A 12482-nucleotide genomic window follows, 5' to 3' on the forward strand; every position below is an offset into this window, starting at 1 on the left:
TCAACAGTCATGAGGTTTTGGGATTCTCCTCACTGGGCTTGGAAAATACGGTCTGTTCAGGAACTTAGCGCTAACTTGTTCAAGTACACCACATGCTACGTTCAAGTTCCTGCCTGTTTTGTCTGGCACCTTTCTGTGCATGACCTAATTTATTTGGCACTGCCATATTGGATGCTATAGCACTTCCATGACCCTCAGGTTGGCTCTGGACTCACTCTGCTGGACATACAAGTCTCTCTCTTCCTAAACTACTGAAACTTAGCTAAGTGCTCTGGAAAGAGGAGAGTATACTTCTTTTCTCAACCCAAATCCTGAACTATGTTGTAGTGAAGTAAACATACTTGACTAAATCATTTCCTTGATTTCTGAACAGTATACAGGCTCCACAAAGGTAGGTCCAACTCTGAGCCCCCAGTAACTACAGCAACGTCTGGCACAAGAAGACCTCAAATACTGATTGAATGAATGGCTAGGTTACTGATCTACACGTCTCCTCAATATCACTTTCTAATGGTGTTTACCAATGGGTCTCAGGCATTAGAATAGCTTGGGACGTAGCGGGTCTTCAAAATGTGTTTGCTGACTAAGGCAGGAAAGGTGCGATCCTTAAAAGATGTGCTATGAATGTTTATAAGATGCCCTCATTGCCTTTCTTAAAGCACATGTGAAATACTATTTTTCTATAGGCTGTTAGCAGCTTGAATGTTAATTTCATCTGGTTCCCACAAGATATATTTTATCACAATTTTCTTCTTTGGTGGAAAATGGTACTTTAGGATAGACCCAATCTGCTTCCTGCTGAGACCACTAATTTTTGTGTTTGCCAACATCTGACAAAATTGCATGCCCTGATGATAAACGCCTTCAATACGGCTACTTTACAAAGTCAGGAAAGTCAAAACGCCCCACCTACTTGGTTTGTAGAAGCTTCTGTCAAGAAGGGTCGTCCACGGGATTACAGACAATACAGTGATACAATCTCCAGAGAGCCAATAATTTGAGAAATCATGGGAAGTTTGAAAAGATCTGCTTTTTGAAATGTTTCAAAAAATCTGCAGAGAATGACCAGAACCCAGCCCTATTCGTTTCACTCCCTCAGTAAGACGCTAACAGAAATTTAAGCTACTGCTGAGAAAGTAACCTTACGTTACATCTGAGTGCTCTGATGATTACCCTGGCTTCTGGGTGATGAGGAATAGGAAAAAGCCCCATCTGGAGCATTTGCAAACGGGTTAATTTTTGCCACACCCTTTGGAGACCTGAGTTCCACCCCTCAAGAGCCGTAGCCAGGAAAAGAGAAAATCCACACCATACTCGGAAAGCTGCTCAAGAGACAGATGCCCTATTTGAGTCTGAATAACCCTCCACAGAAGGAACACATACAATCTGGAAACCTGTTTTAAAACAAACCATAGGGGAAAAGCAAAGAAAGAAGTAGAGGAGACAAGAGAAGATGTAAACACTTTCCAATGAAAGTGAAGCACCAGGGCCAAAAACCCAAAGAAATCTAATCTAAATGTTTACATACTTGCACTCTAGCCATCCCAAAGTAAAGAGTTTCCCATATAACCAAGCAAGAATTAAGAACCTTCCCCTACCAGCTGGAATATCAGACTCTTGAGCAGATTTAATTTGATCAGATAACCCCTTCAGATATGCTTCCTTACACCAAAAACAAAGGAACTGTTTAGTAAATCATGGGTGGTGAATGTGACTAATTATTACCCAATTAATAATATGAATATAAATCAGGTTAAAACCTAAAAATATAAAATTAAGCTAAAAAAAGCAGCAGATGAAATGGTATGCATAGGCTATGATCCCAACTTTATGAAAACAATCTTATCCATAGATGGATAAGAACGAGAAGGAAACATGCAAAAATGAAAATAGCTTCTGTGCCAGCCTTGAATTGTCACCATATCCCTGGGACAAAAGAACAAGGGAAGTTCTTCTGAAAAACTTCCAATATGGTACTTCTTGTAGATGAAACATTAAAGAAGGCAGCTGTAGTCAATGCACACAGAGCACTGACAACCACAGCAGCCCACCTCCCCGTATGACGTCACCACCTTCTAGAGATGGAGGCAATTAACACATGAGGGAGTATCACTCAGGAAGGTCACAGGTGTTTCTGCAAGCAAATCGCTATTGGAAAGCACAGTGATTCATTCTCCTTACTGGTAGCCGAGGTAGTCTCTGGGCTGCTAGAGACCCAGGAACTATCTTGGTCTGAGGTCGGGAGCGCAGTTGGAAGATGGGTGTGGAAAATGCTGTAGCCCCCCGAGGTGCTTCTCTCACTGGAGGATCCACTGCTTATCTCTTCTTCGGGAGCGTTGCTGGGGTTGATGTCGTCGGGGTTGGTTCTGTATTCCCCTTTCTGGCTGTATCGGGTACCATCACGGTTAACAATTGCTGGGGGACAGAGAAGGCGCTTTCAGAACTTGACAGCTGACATTTTATGACTATAGGAAAGCCTGTGGCTTATCTTATAGCACAGTGACTTCAAAGCTAGTTTTTTATTGAGCAAAATGACACCTAACTACCTCTCTATTGGGGAAGATAGAGTGACTAATGCACTCAGGAAGTAAACTCTCCCTGCCCACCCATGCACCCTGGAAATGGGAAGAGGGAAAGAGCGTGTGTTTGGGAGTCCCCAGGTTTGAATCCCAGCTTTGTGTGGCTCTAGACAAGGTAGGTAACCCTCTGAGCTTCAGTTTCATCCTCTGTAAAATAGGGATGATACTACCTTCTGCTGTGAGCACTATATGCTATGTTGTATGGAAAGTGCTTAGCGTAGTATTCAAGACAGAGTTGTGCTCAATAAGTGATAATTCTCCTGCCTGGTCCCTTTTCAAGTACATGGAATATTTGTTGCATTTAATCCCATCTATTTAGAGAAAGGATTTGAAGCAGGAGACAGAGGCGATCAGTCTCAGCGGGGAATATACAGGCATAATTTGTTTATTTGTGCTTCACTTTATCGAGCGTCACAGATACTGTGCTTTATACATTGAAGGCTCTTGGAAACTGCGTTGTCAGATAACGGTTAGCACTTTTTAGCAACAAAATATTTTTAATTAAGGCGTAATGCTGTTACACACTTGGCCTACACTATAGTGTAAATGTAATTTCTATGTGCGCTGGGAAACCAAAAAAATTTATCGCAATATCCACTTTATTGCAGTGGTCTGGAACCAAACCCACAACACCTCTGAGGTATGCCTGTATATTTGCAAATCCATGAAGAATTAGATTTTCTTTCTAAGGGGCAAATGTTGCCAGTTTAAATGAACTCCCAGTCCTGGCTAAGAAATCAGCATGCTTAAATATTGACAAAGCCTCTGCCATCTTCTACGAAATCTAGCCTGAAATGAGGAAGCACGGATGTATATAAAGATCAAAATCTTTGGTTTAAACAAGCAAATGACTAGAATGACAGGAGGAGAAAGAGCGGGAAGGACTTCATTCACTGTTCTCCTCTCAATGTGTTTGTTGCTCTCAAGGGTGAGTCACTCACTGCACAAGTGAGCATTTAGCTGACATGGTTTTCTGCTGTATGGCATTGGCAGGACTAAAGAGTCCTTCTGTCCGCCCATCTAGCTTGCTCAAGTGGAGCTATTTATAAAACATAAGTTTAAAAAAATGCCGAAGTCTCCATCACCCTAATAATCTCCGCAGATGACGATCTGATAAAGAAATAGGACACAACTTGAACAGGTCTGGACTTCGAGAGGGAGAGGTCTGTGGGGACTGAGGACATGGGGCATCTATTGAGCACCTACTATGGGCCAGGCATGCATCAGACACATTATCTTCCTTAATTTTCATGACAAATCTCATATGTTGGTAAAGGACTAGGATTTTGAACCAGGCCTGATGTAGACAGCACACCTCACAGTGCAGGCCTCCCCTTCCTTTTGCAAGGTACAGGCCAAGGCCAGTCTCCTACCTAGCTGTGGGAGGCTGGAATTGTGTGGTCCAGGAAGATTCTGGTTCCCCTGCCACAACTACCACTGTATCCATGCACACCGAGGGGTCTGGCTCTCAGGAGGCAGCAATGCAGCCTCCCCATCACTGTGATGCTTCTCAAAAAATGAGGCTCAGAGGCGGTCGGATGGAGGTTAAGAGGTTGACCTGTTTGAAAGCTCTGGCTGAAATATTCTGTTTTATGCAGTGCCAACTGCCTCCTTCTGAGGATAAGCAGGATGATTTCAGGTCGACATGGTGTAAATAATGGCGAAACACATATCAGGAGCTTTCTGCCCTTTAGTACCCTTTTTCAATACTCCATTTAAATCAAACAGAAAATTTGGGGGTCCAGAATGTCCCTACCCCAAGACTCATTAGTCCCCGACTTTGCGAGAGAGAACATAGCTCAGACTCAGAGCGTTCAGCGGCTAGAATTTAAGAACATTATTTAATTTTTCTTACATTTAAATTTATTTTTGAGGCTACCTTTTACTTATGACCAGAGATGTTGGCCTTCCACTTTCAGTTTTTTTAATGTATTTTAAGTAGAAAAGAATGGGTCCATTAAATACGAAATATCAAGTAAATGACAGTGCTGTATCCACAGAGATGCCAAAAAAAAAAAAATGTGACAGTAGTTTTTAGATGACTGATGTTTGAGGAACAATGTATTGGGGTAAGCCCGAAAGCAGTTTTAGGTCATCAAAGAGAAAGGGGAAGGGACAGTAAACTATAGTCATTGTCCCTAGCCTTAGGGACATGAGTGCTATTCTATTCAAATAGAAAACATAGAAAATGCACCTGACCCTTTCCCAAGAATGGGAAAACTCAATCAAGGTTAGAAGAGATACGTACTTATGGTAATTGGTCCTTCAAAGGCATTGGGCAGGTCTGTGACTGACTGACAGTCTTCTCCAGGTGGAGCTAAGAGGTAGAAAAGAAAAAAAAGGCATGAGGACTCTAAAAAATAGAAGCATAATTGATGTCGAAGTTAAGATGGCTTTTTATTATCATTTATCCCAAATCATTTTCTTTTTCTGAAACTTAAGTCTCCTAGGAACTTCGCTGACCTTGGTGATGCATGGTCCACTTTTATTTTGCTTTATACATGTTTGGAAGCTTACTTGTCCCCCTCTCCACACCAACAAATTCATTCCTTAACAAATTTATATGTTCCATATGGTGTTGTGGAAAGCTAGGGATACAGTGGCAATAAGATAGACATGGTCCTTCTCTAAAGAGGTACACACTAGAAGTTATTTTTAATTTGTTATTGTAAAATTAACAAGTGAAAAACTGTAAAAAATGTTAAAATACAGAAATATGTGAACTATAACCAGGAAATCATGTATAATTACAACAATCTACAGAAATGATGGAAAAACACGGCTGACCACTGCAATCAAAAGCTTATCAACATGAACAATATGAGAATCTGAAGACTAAAATAATCAACAAAGAATTTCCTTGGTGGAAATATTTTTTTTAAAAAACTAATCTTTTGTCTGTTTATTAATGGATTAATAAATTTATTTAGCCAATCTCCTAAGTGCCTACCCTGTACGGACTGCTTCTCACCACGTAGTTTCTGCGGTTGTCCACCTTTGGTCCGTGTGCCCAGAGTATTTGCTGAGGCTTCTGTCTTGGCTTATCTCATCCCGGGCACCTCTGACTCCTTTTCCTTTTGTCCTCCATTTATCTTCTGTTCCCTGCCCCTTTCTTCAGGGATAAATATTTCTGACTGTACGCTGGGCCTGCCTGATCACCCACAGAAGTTACGAGAGCAGCCCTTTGTGAAGCACCGTCTAAAGCTCTCTGAAAGCAGTCCCTGAAAGTTCCACCCTGCCTGCCATCCCTTGAGTCCTAAAGGAAAGCTGTAGAATGCTTTAACCAATGGTTGCATTCCTGCTCCAAATGCTTTATTGCGTAAAAGACCTTGTGTTGAGCTGTAAAAACTCAGAGAGCTTTACACTGGCTTTGATGTGATAGAAAAGTTGGATTCATTTGTGTATTACAGCTTTTATACTCTATGTGTGTGTATGTGTCTCTGTGTGTGTATGTATATGTGTGTGTGTGTGTGTGTGTGTGTGTGTGTGTGTGCTTTAATGTAAAATGGAAACTTATTTGTTAGGTTGGTTTTTTCCAGAGTTGCCTCTTGGCAAAGAGGAAGGAACAAAGAGGTGGATGGATGGATGGATGGATGGATGGATGGATGGATGGATGAATGGATGGATGGATAAATGGATGGGTGAATGTGTGGATGGTGTGGATGGATAGAGGGAAGCAGGCAGGCAGACTGCTATCACAAGGAAGTTTGTTATCACAAGTACTTGAAGTGTCCTGCCACAAATCGCTGGGTACCCATAACATTGAACAAAAACACAAGTCAAACAAAACAAGGTTTGATTTGCTTCCCAGTTCCTAGGAGCATCTTTTCCTACAGATAAGGGGCGGCCCTTTCCCTGCTTATTCTTTGGCTTCATAGTGAAACTAACTGGCAGCTTTATATATTCAACTGCAGAACAGCAGGTTTTAGAAACAGCTATTCTTTCAAGGGCTGATTAAAGCTTTCTCTCTTTAAAGAGAAGGTCACCTCCTTGGTAAGGCCATTCCTCACCATGCAATCTGAACTAGCCCTCACCACTCCCCCACACCCATCACCATTGCATACTTGTTCTCATTTCTTCAGGTTCACCGCTAGCTAAACTTATCTTGTTCATTTTACTCGATGGCTGTTCATGGTGCATCTCCCATCCCCTACCCCCTGCCACCCGCCCACCTCCATAGAAATATGGAAACTCTACAAGATGAGTAGTAATTCCATCTTTCTTGGCCAGAACATTTACATGTGATGGGGATAGAGAGGCACTCAAATATTTGTTGAACAAATGAAAAAAACCGTATCAATATAATTTTCCAACAGTCTATTCGTCCAGTAAACATGCCTAAGATATTAACCCCTACAATGGTCTGCAAATACAAACAGATAAAGAGACATTCAGATAAACCCTGAAGGACAATGCCATAAGAAATAATTAAAGGGAGTTTCAGATCTATCAGTTCTTTTGTTCATTTTAAGCATTTTCTCAGCATATACAACACAGATCCCATTATAAACAAGGAGCAAAAAGATGAACATTTCTCTCCCTGCTTTTGAGGAACTCACAGGTCAGGGGAGACAAGAATAACACTTCTTTAGATTTTTACAGTTTCCAAAAACTTTTCCCAACGATGCCCTCATATGAATATCGGGGCAAACAGCCAAGCTAGGAGACCTTGCAGACTATCTACACCATCTGTTCTGGGGACACCACCAGAAACTGGCCCGACCTATGAGATGCTACTGATATTGCTATGTTGCTCAGACCCAGAAACAGGCCTTGGGTTATGACTTCCTCACGACTGGGATGGAATAGCCTCCCCCAAATTCAAACACCATTGCAGGTAACAGTAGTATACTGGGAATTTCCAGGAGTAAAGCTGTAACAAGATGAAGCATGATGTCAAAAACACTAAGACGGTTCTGCAAACGATGAGAGCATTTGTTCGAATGGAGTCGCTTCATGCTCCAATTCACCCTAACTTCTATACAGAACATCAAACCTGGCAAGCGTACTAAGAGGGATGCTGACCCAAATGTGCAATGAACATATTCATGCTCCCATGTCAGCTACAGGGCCTCGGCGGACAGCCTCCCATCCTGTTTAATGAGCACTGCACCACGGGGAGAATCAAGCCTGGTGAGGTTCCCCTGAACCAAAGGATGCGTTAGAAAGACACTGAGATGAGCTTCCTGATAGGCTAATCTCGGAACTCTTGCCTCACCACACCAAAATGGCCAGGAGAAATGTTAGTTCTTCCGTCTAGCCACTCACTCAGTGACAGATGGAAAGACAGCTTCCTCATCGCCCAATACACACGTGTTGAGTAAATGAGTGAATGAATAAACAGATGAATATAAACCCTTCCCCTAAATTCCTCCTTCAAAAGAGAACGAGGCATTTTTCTGAAAGCAAACTTCAAAAATGAACTAGCACAGGTCTGTTCTCTGTTGAATGCAGAAGTCGCCAGGCTTGTGCTGGGCCTGACCGCTGAGGAAAGAGGCAGGAACGGTCATAAAGCCTTTTCAGGGTCTGCCTTATTTTCATTTGTAAACCACAGGCCATGTTTTACAAAAATACTGCTGAAATTGTAAGCTTATAGATGGTATCTGCTAAAATAGAGCTGGCTTTGGTCCCTGTAGCCAGTTTGTGGGGAGATCACATCACTGGGTCCTGACCGCCTGCTTGGAGGTCTCAGGCTAAGCTGGTTTAAGGATCTTTCCGACGTGATCCGTGGCATAGAGGAGAAAGTTATCCAGATCCCTCACTCACTTAACCCCCTCATCATCCAAGACATTTACAATGTATTTATCCTTAGATAACATTCTTCTCTAACTCCTTTATTGTTCATCTCATGATTTCAACAAGATTAAGTCCCAAGACAAGAAATATGGCCTCTGGTTCCTTCTTACTCCACTCTGCCCAGCACATTACTGAATGCCTATAGTTGATCAATAAATACTCTTTTTAAAACGTATAGAAAATTGATAAAAGCACTCTAACCATATGGAGTAAATTTGGATATGAGAAAAGAAAAACCATCACTTTGAACTTAACTGCTTTACTACAGCTACTTTGGCAGGCAATACCCCCCAGGACTTTTCAAGCTTCTTAACAGAACTAACTCCCCAAGGAAGAGGAAAGTTCATCCGTACTATTCACTCCCTTCTCTGAAGATGGGCCCAACCCTATGTGCAAAAAGAAGGGCAGGGAGAAAAGTCTCAGTAGTAACTGGCCTAGATGGTTTCAACTCCAGGCAATAAAACAGTATGAGCGTCTACCTTTTTTGAGTGAAGGTTCTGTACAAGGGATACCAACTTGTAAAATAGGCGAGACAATGTGTATGTGCTACAACATAATTTATTGCATACATTCACCTGACAAGATTCAGTGGGAGAAGCAGCAGGCAGTGCCCAGAGACTGGAGAGCAGGCAGTCTTGAACTTGCCCTTCCCACATGACCAAGGCCTTCACCTGAAGCACTAAGGCTTCCCAAAGTCTTCCTCCGACCTCTGACATTAAGCTAAGCTAGCTAGACCACATAGTGCTCTCTGTCTGCTTCCTGGTGACTTGCCATGTGGTTTTTCCCATTATTGTGTCACTAGAATAGACATTCTGATGTGAGTATGGGGACTGGGTAGCAAGCATGGATTGTTTAGCCTCAGCTGGACTCTCCTCCTGTTGCTCAAATTCCATTTCTGTTCTTTGCTTATCCAACAGGGAAGAGTAAACACTGTAGTTTTCTCCTCCTTGTTTTGAGTGTCCCTCCATCAGTTCCGTGACCTCTATAGATTTGACATAATTTACCGGCTTCACACACTCCATTTCAACTAACCAGCCCTGATACGCTCTCTTTCTCCTAAATGCTAGATCTCCCTTCTGAATTCCCACTTTCATCCCTACTGCTCATACAGCAGTGGGTGGGTGGTGTAGCCAAAAGCTACTGAAGTAATCTCACAATTTCTTTGATGCCCCTATTTAAGCTTAAAAATCCATGCAGATTTTATACTCTACTACCATATACAGTATCTATGTTTGTCTCATAAAAACGTCTTGTTATCACATAATAATATCTGTGTCTCATATAGATAATATCTTAAGTCATTTTCCAGCTAATTTAACATCCCCTTCCTTACCTTTAAGGAAACTAACACGTCAATAAGATGTGTCAGGTTTACCTTGTGACTTCATCTTCCCCTTCACACAATCTTAAGCCTTCAAGGGGCACAGAAGGCCCAGTTTGAGAAGTAAGACATTTGATTGTTGGCATTCAAAAACTTGACATTATGGGCAGAAGACCTAAATAGACATTTCTCCAAAGAAGACATACAGATGGCCAACAAACACATGAAAAGATGCTCAACATCACTCATCATCAGAGAAATGCAAGTCAAAGCCACAATGAGGTATCACCTCACACTAGTCAGAATGGCCATCATCACAAAATCTGGAAACAACAAATGTTGGAGAGGGTGTGGAGAAAAGGGAACTCTCCTGCACTGTTGGTGGGACTGTAAGTTGGTACAGCCACTATGGAAAACAATTTGGAGGTTCCTTAAAAAACTACAAATAGAACTTCCATATGATCCAGTAATCCCACTCCTGGGCATATACCCAAAGAAAACCATAATCCCAAAAGAAACTTGTACCATCATGTTTATTGCAGCACTATTTACAATAGCCAGGACATGGAAGCAAGCTAAATGCCCATCAACAAATGAATGGATAAAGAAGATGTGGCATATATACACAATGGAATATTACTCAGCTATAAAAAGGGATGAGATGGAGCTATATGTAATGAGGTGGATAGAACTACAATCTGTCATACAGAGTGAAGTAAGTCAGAAAGAGAAGGACAAATATTGTATGCTAACTCACATATACGGAATCTAAAAATGGTACTGATGAACTCAGTGACAAGAACAAGGACGCAGATACAGAGAATGGACTGGAGAACTCGAGGTATGGGAGGGGGCGGGGGGTGAAGGGGAAACTGAGACGAAGCGAGAGAGTAGCACAGACATATATATACTACCAACTGTAAAATAGATAGTCAGTGGGAATTTGTTGTATAACAAAGGGAGTCCAACTCGAGGATGGAAGATGCCTTAGAGGACTGGGGCAGGGAGGGTGGGGGGGGACTCGAGGGGGGGGAGTCAAGGAAGGGAGGGAATACGGGGATATGTGTATAAAAACAGATGATTGAACTTGGTGTACCGCCCCCCCCAAAAAAACCAAAAAAACAAAAAAGAAACTTGACATTGCTGGATTCGACTTTCCTCAAAAGACCCTGAAGACCCACGATGCAGAGAATTTTAAAATGTTGCTAGGGCCTGAGTTAGACTTGTATGTATGAGTTTCCAGCCTAGTGCTTGGAAGCAAGTCCCTTACACAGGGAGGGGGCCTGGCCGGCAGCCCAGCACACACCTCCTAACTTGGCTTTCTTATTCTCTAGTTAGCGAGCTTTCAATGTTGGGTAAGGACTCAAGAAGGTCAGAGGCCTACTATATACCCTCCCAGCCTTCTCTCCGGCCCCAGCATATAAATACAGACTCTAAGCTAAGTCCTTTGGCTTATGCCTCAGTGCTACTATTACGTTAGATTCATGCCACTCGCTTATTCACAACCCTGCAAGGACTTCCTATCACACTGAATAGAAAGTCCAAACTCTCTACCATGGCTTACAAGGCCCTATGCAATCGGGCACCTGCCAAGCTCTCCGACTTCATTCCCTGGCTTTCTCCCCTCTGATCACCGGGTTCTATCCCCCATGGCCTCCCTGCTGTTCTCAGCACAGGCCATGATGCCCCCGCAAGCCTGGCTTTGCACTGCCGTCCACCGTGCCATGGCTTCCCTCCCTCGCTTTGATCAGGGCTCTCCTATACCCAGCTCCTCAGAGGCACTTTCCCTGACTATCTTCTCAGGGAAAAAGAAAAGCATCCCTAGCACGCGGTAGCCCCTTGCTCTGCTTTCTTTCTTATAACACTTGTCACTCTCTGCCTTTATGTAAGTTATTTAATATTTATCTGTTTACTGTTGGGCTCTCCAACTTAGCAGGCAAGCACCCTTGGAGACAGGAATCTTCATTCACCTGGAGAGATATTCAGTGAACATCTGTTACGTGAAGGGAGGCTACACGAGTTCCCACTTACGCCGAGACTGTCAACCACGCTGCTGAAGGCCGGCAGGCTGAAAGCAACCCAGAACACACAGCCAACCCACTTGAAACCAACCTGAGGCATTGAAGCAATATGTGTCATACTGGGAGGTGTTGGACGTGAGGATGTACACTCCTGTGTTGTTTGCAGCACAGATGGAATTGGGGTGGATCCGGGGGATCACCACGTGCCCATCTATGAACCCGTACCTGTGAAAGAAAAACCACAGCTCATCCACCGGCAGGGATTTCCTAATATCCCATCGAATGACATTTCATGCAGTGCAATACTTCCTTCAGTTCACCCCTAGGGATGTAAGAGGTTTCGACAACTGAGTTATGTGACAGCCAAAATTTACAGCCGAGGGACAGTGAAAGGGACCAACAAGGCTGATGGAGACAAAGCGATTTTTTTTTTTGGAGCTCTATAAAAAGTTTTTTAAACAATCGATTCATGAAAGAAAAAAAATTTAGTTTCAAATAAAATGTGTGGTCAGCAGTCAGGCCAGTCTGAATGAGCAGAGGGAAGCCCCAGTCACAGAGAGAACGGCCCTTTTATGATGTGAGACCCACTCTGGCCCGCCATTACCTTCCTATTCACCAGAAAACACAGAAAATGACTGGCTCCCGTCAGATGGAACTGGGTGGCTCTTCATTTCAGCCCGCAAATGGCAAACCTGCCTTATTTCCCATCCCCTCCTCTTCTTTCCTGGCCTCACCTTTTCCTGTGATTCCCTCACTCCAGACCTC

At 42.9% G+C, this 12482-nt stretch overlaps 1 protein-coding gene across 7 annotated transcripts in view; it reads right to left on the bottom strand.

Moving 5' to 3' along the window:
* Nucleotides 1-12482, bottom strand: part of CD44 (CD44 molecule (Indian blood group)) — an 86315-nt gene that overhangs the window by 35229 nt on the left and 38604 nt on the right. For all 7 annotated transcript variants that reach the window (XM_057748214.1, XM_057748213.1, XM_057748212.1 and 4 more), the window contains exons 3-5: nt 11809-11942; nt 4828-4896; nt 2182-2415 (exon numbers count right to left, since the gene is read on the bottom strand). In XM_057748214.1, the coding sequence (XP_057604197.1) occupies nt 2182-2415; nt 4828-4896; nt 11809-11942 (437 nt within the window). The remainder of the gene's footprint in view (nt 1-2181; nt 2416-4827; nt 4897-11808; nt 11943-12482) is intronic.

This window comes from Hippopotamus amphibius, chromosome 9, assembly GCF_030028045.1.
Source record: "Hippopotamus amphibius kiboko isolate mHipAmp2 chromosome 9, mHipAmp2.hap2, whole genome shotgun sequence".
Lineage (NCBI taxonomy): Eukaryota > Metazoa > Chordata > Mammalia > Artiodactyla > Hippopotamidae > Hippopotamus > Hippopotamus amphibius.